General features: G+C 45.3%; 1 protein-coding gene across 1 annotated transcript in view; it reads right to left on the bottom strand.

Moving 5' to 3' along the window:
- The window catches only part of idua (alpha-L-iduronidase), a 361,720-nt gene that overhangs the window by 36,264 nt on the left and 309,202 nt on the right, over positions 1-16,254 (bottom strand). Inside the window, exon 9 of the mRNA XM_068041727.1 lies at positions 4,287-4,502. Coding sequence (XP_067897828.1) covers positions 4,287-4,502 — 216 coding nt within the window. The remainder of the gene's footprint in view (positions 1-4,286; positions 4,503-16,254) is intronic.

Raw genomic sequence — 16,254 nt, 5'->3', positions numbered from 1 at the left:
ACCTTCAACATTCACTCCCTCCACCATCGACACACAGTGACCATCTACTAGATGCACTACAGCAACACACCAAGGCTCCTACGACAGCACCTTCCAAACCCAGGACCTCTACCACCTTGAAGGACATGAGCAGCAGATGCATGGGAACACCACCACCTGCAAATTCCCCTCTAAGCCACACATCATCCTGACATGGAACTATATTGCAGTTCCTTCACTATTGCTGGGTCAAAATCCTGGAACTCCCATCCTAACAGCACTGTGGGTGTACCTACCCCACACGGACTGCAGCAGTTCAAGAAGGCAGCTCACTTCCACCTTCTCAAGGCCAATTAGGGCTGGGCAATAAATGCTGTCCTAGCCAGCGATGCCCGCATCTCATGAATGAATTAAAAATGGTGCTCCTGTTCATGCTTAGACAGAGTTCTCTCATTCAGTGTCACAAACATGCTTCATTTCATCCTCATAGTGTCCTAATTCATACACACACACACTGTTGCCAGTCATTCTCAGATGCACAGCACTCTCACTCTTTCTTACACACAGAGCACTCACATTTATGATCACTCACACGGTACTTACATTGACGCCGACACACAGTGCTCTCATTCATTCTCACACACATGGCTCCCATTTATGCGCACATATACATGAATGCTCCTTCACACATGGTTCTCATTCCTACTCACACACACAGCATTTTAGTAGTTGAGGAGTCAAGAATGAAAGGCCATGGAAATGAGATTAAATGTAATACAGCCTTGGGGAGTTGCTGCAGTGCATCCTGTAGATGCTACACACTACTGCCACTGTGCGCTAGTGGTGGAGGGAGTGAATGTTTAAGGTGGCGGATGGGGTGCCAACCAAACGGGCTGCTTTGTCCTGGATGGTGTCGAGCTTCTTGAGTGCTGTTGGAGCTGCAGTTATCCAGACAAGTGAAGAGTATTCCATCACACTCTGGACTTGTGCCTTGTAGATGGTGGACAGGGTTTGGGGAGTCAGGAGGTGAGTTACTCGCCGCAGGATTCCCAGCCTCTGATCTGCTGTTGCAGCCACACTATTTATATGGCTGGTCCAGTTCAGTATCTGGTCAATGGCAACCCCCAGAATGTTGATGGTGGGAAATTCATCAATGTTAAAGTCCTTGAATGTCAAGGGAAGAAAGTTAGATTCTCTCTGTTGGAGATGGTTATTGCCTGGAACTTGTGCGGCGCAAATGTTATTTCTCACTTATCAGGTTCAATAAAGAGTGCAGGAGGGCATGCCAGGAACAGCACCAGGCATACCTCAAAATGAGGTGTCAACCTGGTGAAGCTACAACACAGGATGACGTGCATGCCAAACAGCGGAAGCAGCATGCAATGTACAGGGCTAAACGATCCCACAAACAACAGATCAGATCTATGCTCTGCAGTCCTGCCACATCCAGTCATGAATGGTGGTGGACAATTAAACAGCTGACAGGAGGAGGAGGCTCCACAAATATCTCCATCCTCAACAATGGGGGAGCCTGGCACATCAGTGCAAAAGACAAGGCTGAAGCATTTGTATCCATCTTCAGCTAGAAGTGCCAAGTGGATGATCCATATCGGCCTCCTCCTGAGGGCCCCAGCATCACAGATGCCAGTCTTCAGCCAATCCGATTCACTCCATGTGATATCAAGAAATGGCTGAAGGCACTGGACACTGCAAAGACTATGGGCTCTGACAAGTTTCCGGCAATAGTACTGAAGACTGTGTTCCAGAATTAGCTGCGCCCTTAGCCAAACTGTTCCAGTACAGCTACAACATTGGCATCTACCCGGCAATGTGGAAAATTGCCCAGGTATGTCCTCTGCACAAAAAGTACAACAAATCCGGCTAATTACCTCCCTATCAGTTTACTCCCAATCATCAGCAAAGTGATGGAAGGGGTCGTCGACAGTGCTATTAAACGGCAGCAATAACCTTCTCACTGACGCTCAGTTTGAGTTCCGCCAGGGCCACTCAGCTGCTGACCTCATTACAGCCTTTGTCCAAACATGGACAAAAGAGCTGAACTCCACATCAAGACAGTATTTGACCGAGTACGGCATCAAGGAGTCCAAACAAAACTGGAGTCAATGGGAAACAGGGGAAAACTCTCCACTAGTTGGAGTAATACCTAGCACAAAGGAAGCTGGCTGTGGTTGTTGGAGGTCAATCATCTCAGTCCTAGGTCATCACTGCAGGAGTTCCTCCGGGTAGTGTCCTAGGCCCAACCATCTTCAGCTGCTTTATCAATGACCTTCCCTCCATCATAAGGTCAGAAGTAGGGATGTTCGCTGATGATTGCACAATGTTCAGCACCATTCACGACTCCTAAGATCCTGAAGAAGCACATGTCCATATGCAGCAAAATTTGGACAGCATCCAGGCTTGCGCTGATAAGTAGCAAGTAACATTCGTGCCACACAAGTGACAGGCAATGACCATCTCCCCTTGACATTCAATGGCATTACCATCACTGAATCCCCCACTATCAACACCCTGGGGGGGTCACCATTGACCAGAAACTGAACTGGCCCAGCCACATAAATGCTGTGGCTACAAGAGCAGGTCAGAGGCTTGGAATTCTGCCATGAGTAACTCACCTCCGGACTCCCCAGTGCCTGTCCACCATCTACAAGGCACATGTCAGGAGTGTGATGGAATACTCTCCACTTGCCTGGATGGGTGCAGCTCCAACAACACTCAAGAAGCTCGATACCATCCAGGGTAAAGCAGGCCGCCTGATTAGCTCCCCATCCATCAACGTCAACATTCACTCCCTCCACCACCGACACACAGTGGCAGCAGTGTGTACTATATTCAAGATGCACTGCAGCAACTCACTAAGGCTCCTTTGACAGCACCTTCCAATTCTGCGACCTCTATCACCGAGAAGGACAAGGACAGCTGATGCATGGGAACACCATCACCTGCAAGTTCACCTCCAAGCCACACAGCATCCTGACTTGGAACAATATCGCCATTCCTTCACTGTCGCTGGGTCAAAATCCTGGAACTCCCTTCCTAACAGCACTGTTGATGTACCTACACCTCAAGGACTGCAGCAATTTAAGAAGGCAGCTCACCACCACCTTCTCAAGGGGAATTAGGGATGGGCAATAAATGCTGGCCTAGCCAGCGGCGCCCACATCCCACAAATGAATAAAAAAAAAGTTCAAGCCTGAGTGTTGTCCAGGTCTTGTTGCATGCGTTTCAGTATCTGAGGAGTTGTGAATGGTATTGAACACTGTGCAATGATCAGTGAAAATTCCCACTTCTGACCTTATGATGGAGGGAAGGTCATTGATGCAGCAGCTGAAGATGGTTGAGTCTAGGACACTACGCTGAGGAACTCCTGCAGTGATGTCCTGGGATGAGTTGTTTGGCCTCCAACAACCACAACCATCTTCCTTTGTGTCAGTTATGATTCCAACCAGTGGAGAGTTTTCCCCAGATTCGCATTGACTTCAATTTTGCTTGGGATCCTTGAGGGCACATTGGGTCAAAAGCTGCTTTTATGTCAAGGGCAGTCAATATCACCTCACCTCTGGAACTCAGCTCTTTTGTCCATGTTTGGACCAAGGCTCTAATGAGGCCTGAAGCTGAGTGGCCCTGTCAGAACCCAAACTGAGCATCAGTGAGCAGGTTGTTGCTGAGTAAGTGCCACGTGATAGCACGGTCGATGACACCTTCCATCACTTTGCTGATACGTGAGAGTCGACTGATGGGGCAGTAATTGGCCGGATTGGATTTGTTCTACTTTTTGTGGACAGGACATACCTGGGCAATTTTCCAAATTGTCACTGTAATATTTTCCTTAATCAAACTGCTCCTCCTCCTCCCTTTTTTCCTTCCCTATTGTTCCTGAATACCTTGTACCCATGAATATTAAGCATCCAATTATTCCCTTTTTTGAGCTCAATCTGAGTTATTACCATTACATTCACTATATTCACATGTGGCTATTTGTGCTTACAGCTCACCGACCTTATTAAATACATTTCATGAATTTACACACATGCACTCCAATACTAACTTAGGCCTCTTTGTGTGCACCTTATTTATATTTTTTAATGCTCCTTCTTGGTGGACAATTGCATGTCAAATTAGTTTAAATCCTCACCCATAGCACTAGTTACCCTACCTGCAAAGATATTGGTCCCAACCCTGTTCAGGTGCAAACCATCCATCCTGAACAGGTCCCTCTTGCCACAGAGCTTAAAATATTTGGCTTTTACAGATCTTCACATGGCTAACGTGCTAACAACTAGATTTACCTTCTTGGGTGGGAAAGTTTGTCAGGTTGACAGTCACAAAGGTAATATCTGATGATGTCTGATTGTCATCGCTGTTATAAATTATTATAGCAGATTGCCAGCTGTCAGAGGAATGATAATTTGAAGGCTCATGAATACTTGCTAGTGCTCCCAAAGTGCAATTCCAATCTGAGACATCACCACTGTGTATCATTTCTACTTCAAGTTGTTTTTCACCTGTAGATGGAAAAAAATGTGTTAAGGGATTTAGGACACAACAATAGGAAGGAACTAATTACTTTACTATTCTTATGTTATAACCGACAAAAATTAGGTTAATCAGAAATGTTCATAGGCCATCTTAATGGAAGGGCTGTTACAGTGTTGAAATAAGTTTAATAACCTCACTAGGTCAACAAAGCTAAGAGTGGCTCAGTTGTTCATGCTCTCACCTGTGCGTCACAAGGTTGTGGGTTCAAGTGCCATTCCAGACACCGAGCACAAAAATCTAGGCTGACACTCCTAGTGTTGCACTTTCAATAGTGCTATCTTTCGGATGAGGTGTTAAACCAAGGCCCTGTCTGCTTTCTAAAGTGAATGTTAAAGATCCCATGACACTATTTCGAAGAACAGCTGGGGAGTTATCCCTGTGTGCTGGCCAATATTTATCCCTCAATGAATATCACAGAAATAGATTATTTGGTCATGATCATATTGCTGTTTGTGGGAGGTTGCTGTGTACAAATTGGATGCCACATTTCCTACGTAGCAACAGTGGCTACACTTCAAAAGTAGTTCATTGGCTGCAAAGTGCTTTGGGACATCCTGAGGTTATGAAAGGTGCTATGTAAAGGGAAGTCTTTTTAATTTTAGTATTTTCAGATGAATAAAAAGGTAGATAAATGAATCACAGATGAGCACGGGTGCCCTAGCATAATAGACAAGCATTGCCCATTGACTTTCAAATGGTACCATGTCATTTGTTTTAGAAGCAAAGTCACTCAGATGTCTTACATCCTGTAATACACACTAGCACATTGTTGTTTCAGATCTGAGGTACTTGCTGCCTTACACCTACCATTACTATCATCCATTCCACAAATCCTGACTGACTGTAATTGCACGATCTGGATACTGCAACTGTGAATTAAATTTATGCATTCTTCTTACAGGAGCAGACAACATACAAAATGCTTGGGGACTGCAGGCCACTGTAGGAGGATGTGCCAACATCTCGCACTCAGCAGCACATGAAGATGAAGCAATGGAAATAATCGGTGTCAACTTAGTTGGGCATGGAGATGTGGGTGTCGCTGTGTCTGCAATGGATTTGTTAAAATGTATATCTCTTCCTTGCACTCATCAGCCCAGAGAAGTCTACCCATGGGTGTACAAATAGTATAGATGATGAATTGATACATAGTGAGATACAGGGCACAAAGAAGCCAGAGCCTAATGTAATTGAGTGGAGGCCTAAGACATGTTGGGAGCAAAATTGGTTTTAACCCATTTTTAATTGTTGAATAACATGAATGAGTGATATTAGCAATTTGCCTGCTCATGCCTCATTTGATTAAAACAGGCGAGCTGCCAGCACTTCCCACTGGCATCTCGCTGAATCTGGATGGCCTGACAAGATTTAAATACAGCCTGCACTTTTAAACAGGAGGTGGTCTTTGGCTGCTGATAACTGGAATTCTGTTTACAACAGTCAAAACGGCAGGACCCTAAAGCTGCACTGGAGGCCCCATTGCAAGAGGTCATTAGGAGGATGGACGTACTCTTCAGGTTAGGGAGGAGGAGAGCTGCAACAGGTTTAGTTTAGTTTAGAGATACAGCACTGAAACAGGCCCTTCGGCCCACCGAGTCTGCGCCGACCATCAACCATCCATTTGTACTAATCCTACACTAATTCCATATTCCTACCACATCCCCACCTGTCCCTATATTTCCCTACCACCTACCTATACTAGGGGCAATTTATAATGGCCAATTTACCTACCAACCTGCAAGTCTTTTGGCATGTGGGAGGAAACTCTCTAAACAAGTGCCACCTGTCATAAGTGGTGGGGGAAGTCAATTCGAGGAGCATTGCAACCAAAACCTGCTGGGTTGCTAACTAAGACTCCAAACTCTCATCTCTGTTACTCTCTGTTGAACCCTTGAGCCCTGCACAACCTGGAGCCCAGTACTCACAAGCCTTTCCTCAAGTGCTCAAATGATTTACTTCGCTTTCCTCCAATCACAGCAGTGTATTTTGTTCCATCTCCTTCTACTGCTACTGGCCTAGTCTGTATTTGCTATTCTTTTCACAATTACTTCCTTTCCCAAACCCCAGCACTCTTTCACATAATGTTCACATAATGTTATACTCAAAATCGAAACATAAAAGGATTTAAGGCATGGAAGGAGGCCATTTGGCCCATTGTGTCTGTGTCAGCTGAAAAAGAGCTATCCACTCTGATCCCAAATTCCAGCTCTTGGTCAGGAACCCTGTAGGTTATGGCACCTCAAGTGCATATCCAAGCGTTTTTTAAATGTGATGGGAGTTTCTGTCTCTGCCACCCTTTCAGGCAGTGAGTTCCAGACCCCTGCACCCTCTGGGTAGAAACATTTCTGCTCAACTCCCTTCTAATCCTTCCACCAATTATCCCTGATTATTAACCCCTCTGTTAACAGAAATAGGTCCTTCCTATCCACTCTATCTAGGCCTCTCATAATTTTATGCGCCTCAATTAAATCTCCCCTCAGCCTCCTCTGTTCCAAAGAAAACAAACCAGCCTATCCAATCTTTCCTCATAGCTTTGACCACCTTATCTATCTGTCTTGCTAACCTCAGGGATCTGTAGACATACACTCTCTAAAGGCCCTCTATTCCTCTACACTTTTCATAATCCCACCATTTGTTGTGTATTCCCTTGCCTTTTTTGTCCTCCTACATGCATTACCTGACACTTCTCTGGATTGAATTCCATTTGCCATTTTTCTGCACACCGAACCAGTCCATGATATCATCCTACAGCTTTCTTCCCCACTTTAAACCACATGGCCAATTTTCAGATCATCTGAAAACTTAATCATTCCCCTGACACTTAAGTCTAAATCATGAATACATACCACAAACAGCAATGGACCCAGTACTGTGTCCTGTGGACCCCACTGGAAACAGCTTTCCAGTCACCCATCGATCACTATGTGAACCGCATAACTTGGGAAGTAGAGAGGGTTTTAACCTAAATAGTGGGGGCAAGGAATCACTTTGAATTTAGTATGATGTAGTAAATCAAAGAGTAGAGACAAGGCAAGAGAGAAAGGTACTAATATGGGAAAAGATAAACAGACTGTGACAGGAAGGGACAGTGATTACAAATCTAAGAATAAAGCAACAGATAAGGCTAGAGGTTACAAAAATAATAAAAGGACAAGAACACAAGAAATAGGAGCAGAAGTAGACAATATGGCCCATTGAGCCTACTCCGCCATTCAATACGATCAGGGCTAATCTTGGGCTTCAATTCCACTTTCCTGAAGCTCCCCATATCTCTTTATTCCCTGCGAGACCAAAAATCTATCGATCCCAGCTTTAAATCTATTCAATGATGGAGCATCCACAACCATCTGGGGTGGAGAATTCCAAAGATTCAAAACCCTTTGAGTGTAGTAATTTCTCCTCATCTCAGTCCTGAGTGATTGGCCTCTTATCCTGAGACTGTGTCCCCGTGTTCTAGATTCCCCGACCAGTGGGAACAATCTCTCAGCTTCTACCCTATCAAGCCCTTTCAGAATCTTGTACGTCTCAATTAGATTGCCTCTCATTCTCCTAAACCCCAGAGAATATAGGCCCAATTTACTCAGCCTCTCATCATAGGACAACCCCCTCATCCCAGGGACCAATTTAGTAAATCTTTGCTGCACTGCCTCCAGTGCAAGTATAAATGTGGAGACCAAAACTGCAGACAGTATTCCAGGTGTGGTCTCAGCAAAGCCCTGTACAATTTTAGAAACACTTCTTTATTCCTGTACTCCAATCCCCTTGCAATAAAGGTCAACATTCCATTTGCCTTCCTAATAGCCTGCTGCACCTGCATGCTGACTTCGTGTGTTCCTTGTACGAGTACCCCCAGGTCTCTCTGAGCATCAACACACCTTTTAAAAAAATTCTGCTTTTCTATTTTTACGACCAAAGTGAACAACTTCACACTTCCCTACATTATACTCCATTTGGCATCTTCTTGCCCACACACTTAACCTGCCTCTATCTCTTTGCAGCCTCTCTACATCCTCCCTGCAGCTTACCTTTCCACTGAGCTTTGTATCATCAGCAAACTTAGATACATTACTCTGTCTCTTCATCCAAGTCATTAATATAGAGTGTAAATAGCTGAGGCCCCAGCACTGATCCTTGCAGTACCCCACTATTCACTGCCTGCCAACTTGAAAATGCCTCTTTATGCCCGCTCTCCCCTTCCTGTCTGTTAACCAATCCTCTATCCACGCAAATATATTACCCCCAACACCATGGCAGTCAGGCACAGGGTGCCTGATTGAGGGCCACCCTTGCCTCCCAACCCACTCCCGGGACACAAGACGCCCCCCCCCCCCACCAAACGACCACTCCAGCCTCACCAGGGAAGGACCGATCCCCCTGGTGAGGCTACTCCAACTTACCTGGATTCCTGGCGTCGGCTGGGCTGCAGTCCCAGCAGTGGCCATCGCTCCTGAGGCGTGACCTCCTCCCTCAAGCGGGTGGAAGTCCTGCCTTGGGACAATTAAAGCCTGGGGATCCGTAAAATGCAGGACGGATCCCCGGGCTAGGTGGAAGCAGGTTCACCACCGGCTTTCACATTGGTGGTGAATTCCCGTCCGCCTAAGGTAAAATCCAGCCCATGACTGCAGGATGACATAGATTGGGACCTGAATATGGAAGGGTACATTACATTTAGAAAGGACAGGAAGCTAGGAAAAGGTGGAGGGGTTGCTCTGTTAATTAATGATGGTATTGACACAATAGAGAGTGATGATTTAAGTTTAGGAAACCAGGATGTAGAAACAGTTTGGGTCGCGATGAGAAATGATAAAGGCAAGACGTCACTTGTGGAAGTGGTGTATAGACCCCCTAACAGTAACCATATGGTAGGACAGGGTATAGAGGAAGAAATAATGGGTGCCTGTCAGAAATGTACGGCGATAATCATGGGGGATTTTAATCTACATATAGACTGGAAAAATCAAATGGGTAAAGGTAGCCTAGATGAGGAGTCCATAGAATGTTTTCGGAATAGTTTCTTAGAACAGCACGTTCTGGAGCCAAAAGGAAAGTAGTCTATACTAGGATTAATTAATGACTCATAGTAAAGGCGCCCCTAGGGAGCAGTGATCATAACGTGATTGAATTTTACATTCAGTTTGAGAGAGAGAGAGGAGAGGGTCTAAGACTAATATTTTAAACTTAAATAAGGGCAATTCTGGGGCATGAAAGTGGAGCTAGCAAAAGTGACTGGCAAACCCATCTGGTTCATTAATGTCCTTCAGGGAAAGAAATCTGCTGTCCTGACCTGATCTGGCCTAAATGTGAGTCCAGACCCACAGCAATGTGGTTAACTCCAAAATGCCCTCTGAAATGGCCTAGCAAGCTACTCAGTTATATCAAATTGCTACAAAATCGATAAGAATGAAACCGGACGGACCACCCGGCATCGACCTAGGCACCGGAAAGGACAATGGCAAACCCAGCCCTGTCAATCCTGTAAAGTTCTCCTTACTAATATCTGGAGGCTTGTGCCAAAGTTGGGAGAGCTGTCCTACAGACTAGTCAAGAAGCAGCCTGACATAGTCATATTCACAGAATCATATCTTACAATGTTCCAGATACTGCCATCACCATCCCCGGATATGTCCTACCGGCAGGACAGACCCAGCACCATTACTGACCGAGCTGGCCGAGCTCTAAAGGACATAGCTACTAGACTGGGTCTGCGGCAGGTGGTGAGGGAACCAACAAGAGGGAAAAACATATTTGACCTCATCCTCACCAATCTACCTGTTGCAGATGCATCTGTCCATAAAAGTATTGGTAGGAGTGACCATCACATAGTCCTTGTGGAGACGAAGTCGCGTCTTCACATGGAGGATACCCACATGTGTTGTGTGGCACTATCACTGTGCTAAATGAGACAGATCTAGCAACGCAAAATTGGGCAGCCATGAGGCGCTGTGGGTCATCAGCAGCAGCAGAATTGTACTTAACCACAATCTGTAAGTCCAGCATATCCTCCACTCTACCATGACCATCAAGCCAGGAGACCAACCCTAGTTCAATGAAGAGTGCAGGAGGGCATGCCAGGAGCAGCACCAGGCATACTTCAAAATGAGGTGTCAACCTGGCGAAGCTACAACATAGGACTACTTGCATGCCAAACTGCATAAGCAGCATGCGATAAACAGAGTAAGCGATCCCATAACCAACGGATCAGATGTAAGCTCTTCAGTCCTGCCACATCCAGTTGTGAATGGTGGTGGACAATAAAACCACCAACTGGAGGAGGTGGCTCCATGAGTATCCCCATCCTCAATGATGGGGGAGCCCAGCACATCAGTTGAAAAGATAAGGCTGAAGCATTTGCAGCAATCTTCAGCCAGAACTGCCGAGTGGATGATCCATCTCGGCCTCCGCATCACAGATGCCCATCTTCAGCCAGTTCAATTTACTTCACATGATGTCAAGAAATGACTGAAGGCACTGGATACCGCAAAGGCTATGGGCCCTGACAACATTCTGGCAATAGTACTAAAGACCCGTGCTCCAGAACATGCCTCGAACCTAGCCAAGCTGTTCCAGTATAGCTACAACACTGGCATCTACCCGGCAATGTGGAAAATTGCCCAGGTATGTCCTGTACACAAGAAGCAGAACAAATCCAACCAGGCCCATTAGTCTACTCTCGATCAACAGCTTTGTTTGCTTAGCAATAACCTGCTCACTGACGCTCAGTTTGTGTTCTGCCAGGGCCACTCAGCTCCTGATCTCATTGCAGCCTTGGTTCAAACATAGACAGAAGAGCTGAACTCCAGAGATGAGGTGAGAGTGACTGCCCTTGACATCGAGGCAGCATTTGACCGAGTATGGCAACAAGGAGCCGTAGCAAAACTGGAGTCGATGGGAATCAGGCGGAAAACTCTCTGTTGGTTGGAGTCGTATCTAGCGCAGAGGAAGATGGTTGTGGTTGTTGGAGGTCAATCATCTCAGCTCCAGGACATCACTGCAGGAGTTCCTCAAAGTTGTATCCTATGCCCAACCATCTTCAGCTGCTTCATCAATGACCTTCCTTCAATCATGAGGTCAGAAGTGGGGATGTTCGCTGATGATTGCACAATGTTCAGCACCGTTTGCGACTCCTCAGATACTGAAGCAGTCCGTGTAGAAAGGCAGCAAGACCTGGACAATATCCAGGCTTGGTCTGATAAGTGGCAAGTAACATGCGTGCCACACAAGTGCCAGGCAATTACTATCTCAAACAAGAGAGAATCTAACCATCTCCCCTTGACATTCAATGGCATTATGATTGCAGAATCCCCCACTATCAACATCCTGGGAGTTACCATTGACCAGAAACTGAACTGGAGTAGCCATATAAATACCATGGCTAACAGAGCAGGTCAGAGGCTAGGAATCTTGTGGCGAGTAACTCACCTCCCGACTCCCCAAAGCCTGTCGATAAGGCACAAGTCAGGAGTGTGATGGAGTACTCTCCACTTGCCTGCATAGGTGCAGCTCCAACAACACTTAAAAAACTTGACAACATCCAGGACAAAGCAGCCCGCTTGATTGACACCCCATCCACCACCTTCAATATTCACTCCCTGCACCACCGACGCAGTGGCAGCAGTATGCACCATCTACAAGCTGCATCAGGGCAATGCACCAAGGCTTCTTAGACAGCACCTTCCAAACCCGCAATCTCTACCACCTAAAAGGACAAGGGCTGCAGATGCATGGGAACACCACCACCTGCAAATTCCCCTCCAAGCCACACACCATCCTGACTTGGAACTATATTGCCGTTCCTTCACTGTTGCTGGGTCAAAATCCAGGAACTCCCTTCCTAACAGCACTGTTGGTGTACCTACCACACATGGACTGCAGCGGTTGAAGATGGCAGCTCACCACCACCTTCTCAAGGGCAGTTAGGGATGGGCAATAAATGCTGGCCTAGACAGCGATGCCCTCATCCCACAAACGAATAAAAAAAGTAAGTTAAGGGATAGGTTAATAGAGATGCAGTGGCAGACATTTGAGGGGATATTTCAGAATACACAGAATAGATACATTTCAAAAAGAAAAATTCCAAGGGGAGGACCCATCATCCGTGGTTAACTAAAAAAGTTAAAGATTGTATCAAACGTTAAGAAAAAGGATATAATTGCGCAAAGATGAGAGGCAGGTCAGAAGATCGGACAGAATATAAAAAGCAGCAAAGAATGACAAAAAGATTAATAGGGAGCGAAAATTAGAGTACGAGAGAAAACTAGCTAGCAATGTAAAAACAGATAGTAAGAGTTTGTGTAGATATTTAAAAATGAAAAGAGTTAACAAAGTGAGCGTTGGTCCTATAGAAACTGAGTCTGGGGAATTAATAATGGAAAATAAGGAGATGGCAGATGAATTGAACATGTATTTTGCATCGGTCGTCACTATAGAGGATACATGTAACATCCCAGAAATAGCTGTAAATCAGGAAATGGAAGGGAGAGAGGAACTCAAGAAAATAACAATCACCAGGGAAGTGGTACTGAGCAAATTGTTGGAGCTGTGGGCTGACAAGTCCCCAGGTCCTGATGGACTTCATCCTAGGGTCTTAAAAACAAGTGGCTAGTGAGGTAGTTGATTCTTTGGTTTTAATTTTTCAAAATTCCCTAGATACGGGGAAGGTTCTTTTAGATTGGAAAATAGCCAATGTAACTCCTTTACTCAAAAAGGGTGAGAGACAGAAAGCAGGAAACTATAGGCCAGTTAGCTTAACATCTGTCATAGGGAAAATGTTAGAGGCTATTATTAAAGACATTATAGCAGGGCAGTTAGTAAAATTCAAGATAATCAGGCAGAGTCAACATGGTTTTGTGAAAGGGAAATCATGTTTAACCAATTTATTGCAACTCTTTGAAGAAGTAACATGTGCTGTGGATAAAGGGGAGCCATTGGATGTACTGTACTTAGATTTCCAGAAGGCATTTGATAAGGTGAGATGCACTCAGGGGATTCCTGCATGACTGCCTGTGGGTCACCCATTCCCTCTCTGCCTGCACACCCTTAAGCTGCAGGGCAACCACATCCAAAAACATGCTACCCATGAAACTCTCAGTCTCGCGGATGCACTGCAGTGATACCAGTTGCTACCTAAGCTTTTAAACAAGCTGTTACAGTTGATGACACTTCCTGCACATGTGGCTATCCAGGACACGAGAAGCAGCCTGGAGTTCCCACATGAGATAGGATGTGCAATCCAAGGGACTGAAGTGCCTGCCATGCCTCTATTTATTGGACTAAACTTAACAGAAATAAACTAAAAATTTATTGCAGATGAAAAAAAACCACCAGCTACTCACCAATCAGCACCTTCTCTTGTGCTGATGTCACTTTTAGATTTTTACCTTGCTCCCTGATGCTCAAGTTGTTTCTACGCTGAACTCCTTCAGGTATACGCTCTTTACCTCTGGGTTCTCCAAACAATCAATCCCCTACCTGCTGTCCTGTGACATCATTCTTTGATTTTTTTTTTGTTGATTTGTTCTCGCAGTGCTCCATCTGACTCCTGCTGACTCCCCACTGTTGTTTTTATCTGTTGGTCTCCGACACTGTTTTCTCTCAGGCTTGCTTAACTCCTGCTGACTCCCTGTTGCTGCTTTCCGGCAATGTTTTCCCTCAGGCTCACTTTCACTGACTCCTGCTGCTGCTTTTATGTGTTGGTCTCCGACACTGTTTGCCCCCAGGCTTGCTCTAACTCCTGCTGACTCCCTGCTGCTGCTTTTACCTGTTGGCTTTCCTGAACTGTTTTCCCACAGGCTCGCTCCCTCTGATTCCCACTGACTCACTGTCGCTTGCCTTTGTCTGTTGGTTTCCAGTACTGTTTTCCCCCAGGCTTGCTCTAACACTTGCCGACTCCCTGGCTGCCTTCTGGAACAGTTTTCCCTCAGGCTCACTCTCTGACCCCTGCTGGCTCCATGCCGCTGCTTTTATCTACATATATACGAACAAGGGGCAGGAGTAGGCCATTTAACCCCCTTGAGCCTGCTCTACCATTTTATAAGATCATGGCTGATCTGTTTGTGGACTCAAATACACCTTTCCTGCCTACTCCTGATATCCTTTGATTCCCTTGTTTGTCAAGAATCTGTCTACCTGTGCCTTAAAATCATTCAATGACCCAGCTCTCCGAGGAAGAGAGTTCTACAGACTCACGATCCTCTGAGAGAAAAAAATTCTCCTCATCTTTGTCTTAAATGAGAGGCTCCTTATTTTTAAACTGTGCCCCCTAGCTTTAGTCTCTCCCACAAGGGAAAACATTCTTTCAACATCCACTCTGTCAAGCCCCCTCAGGATCTTCAATGTTTTAGTAAGATCACCGCTCATCCTTCTAAACTCCAATGAATACAGACCCAACCTGTCCAATCTTACCTCATAAGATAACCCTCTCATCCCAGGAATCAGTCGAGTGAACCTTCTCAGAACTGCTTCCAGTGGAATTATATCCTTTTTTAAGTAAGGAGACCAAAACTGTACACAATACTCTAGATGTGGCCTCACCAACACCCTGTACAACTGTAGCAAAACATCTCTACTTTTATAAAAACAAGAAATGCTGGAACCACTCAGCAGGTCTGGCAGCATCTGTGAAAAGAGAAGCAGAGTTAACGTTTCGGGTTAGTGACCCTTCTTCGGAACTGACAAATATTAGAAAAGTCACAGGTTATAAGCAAGTGAGGTGGGGGTGGGGCAAGAGATAACAAAGGAGGTCTAGATTGTCTTTCAACACACCATTAACATATTGTTTGCCTTTGCTCCGTGACCTTTTGGTCAGCTATGTGGCCTGGTCCAATCTAGACCTCCTTTGTGATCTCTTGCCCCACCCCCACCTTACTTGCTTATAACCTGTGACTTTTCTAATATTTGTCAGTTCCGAAGAAGGGTCACTGACCCGAAACGTTAACTCTGCTTCTCTTTTCACAGATGCTGCCAGACCTGCTGAGTGGTTCCAGCATTTCTTGTTTTTATTTCAGATTTCCAGCATCCGCAGTATTTTGCTTTTATCTCTACTTTTATATTCCATTCCCCTTGCAATAAATGACAACATTGCATTTGCCTTCTTAATCGCTTGCTTTACTTGCATATCAACTTTTTGTGTTTCTTGTACTAGGACACCCAGATCCCTCTGCATCTTGGAGTTCTGCAAACTCTCATCATTTGAATAATATGTTGCTTTTCTATTTTTCCAGCCAAACTGGACAAGTTCACATTTTCCCACATTATATTCCATCTGACTCCAGCACTGTTTTTCCTTAGGCTCGTTTTCTCTGACTCTGTGAATACCTGGCATTGGTCTCAGTAGTCTTATTGGAGAGGATCAAAATAGATTATGATGAGATACTTGAAATGTTGCCAGTAAAAAAGGTAGAAAGGTCTCTTGGTCCAGATGGAATGCATCCTAGGTTACTTAGGGAAATAAGGTGGAAATTGCAGACACTCTGGCCATAACCTTCCAAATCTCCTTAGATGTGGGAGCAATGTAAGAAGACAAATTATCTCAGAAGTATTTTCTTTTGTGTAATACTGCCCACCTTTGATAACGGTCTAGCCTCCTTCTTTTCCACTTCCACTACAACATGTCAACATATCAGCTATCTGTACCCCTACATGACCATGTCAATGATCATCAACTGAGGAAATAAATCAGCACCAAATCAGTGCACACTTTAATGTATGACTATAACCTCA

This window comes from Heterodontus francisci, chromosome 1 (assembly GCF_036365525.1).
Source record: "Heterodontus francisci isolate sHetFra1 chromosome 1, sHetFra1.hap1, whole genome shotgun sequence".
In the NCBI taxonomy this organism is placed as follows: domain Eukaryota; kingdom Metazoa; phylum Chordata; class Chondrichthyes; order Heterodontiformes; family Heterodontidae; genus Heterodontus; species Heterodontus francisci.
This window is presented reverse-complemented; position numbering and strand designations above follow the sequence as displayed.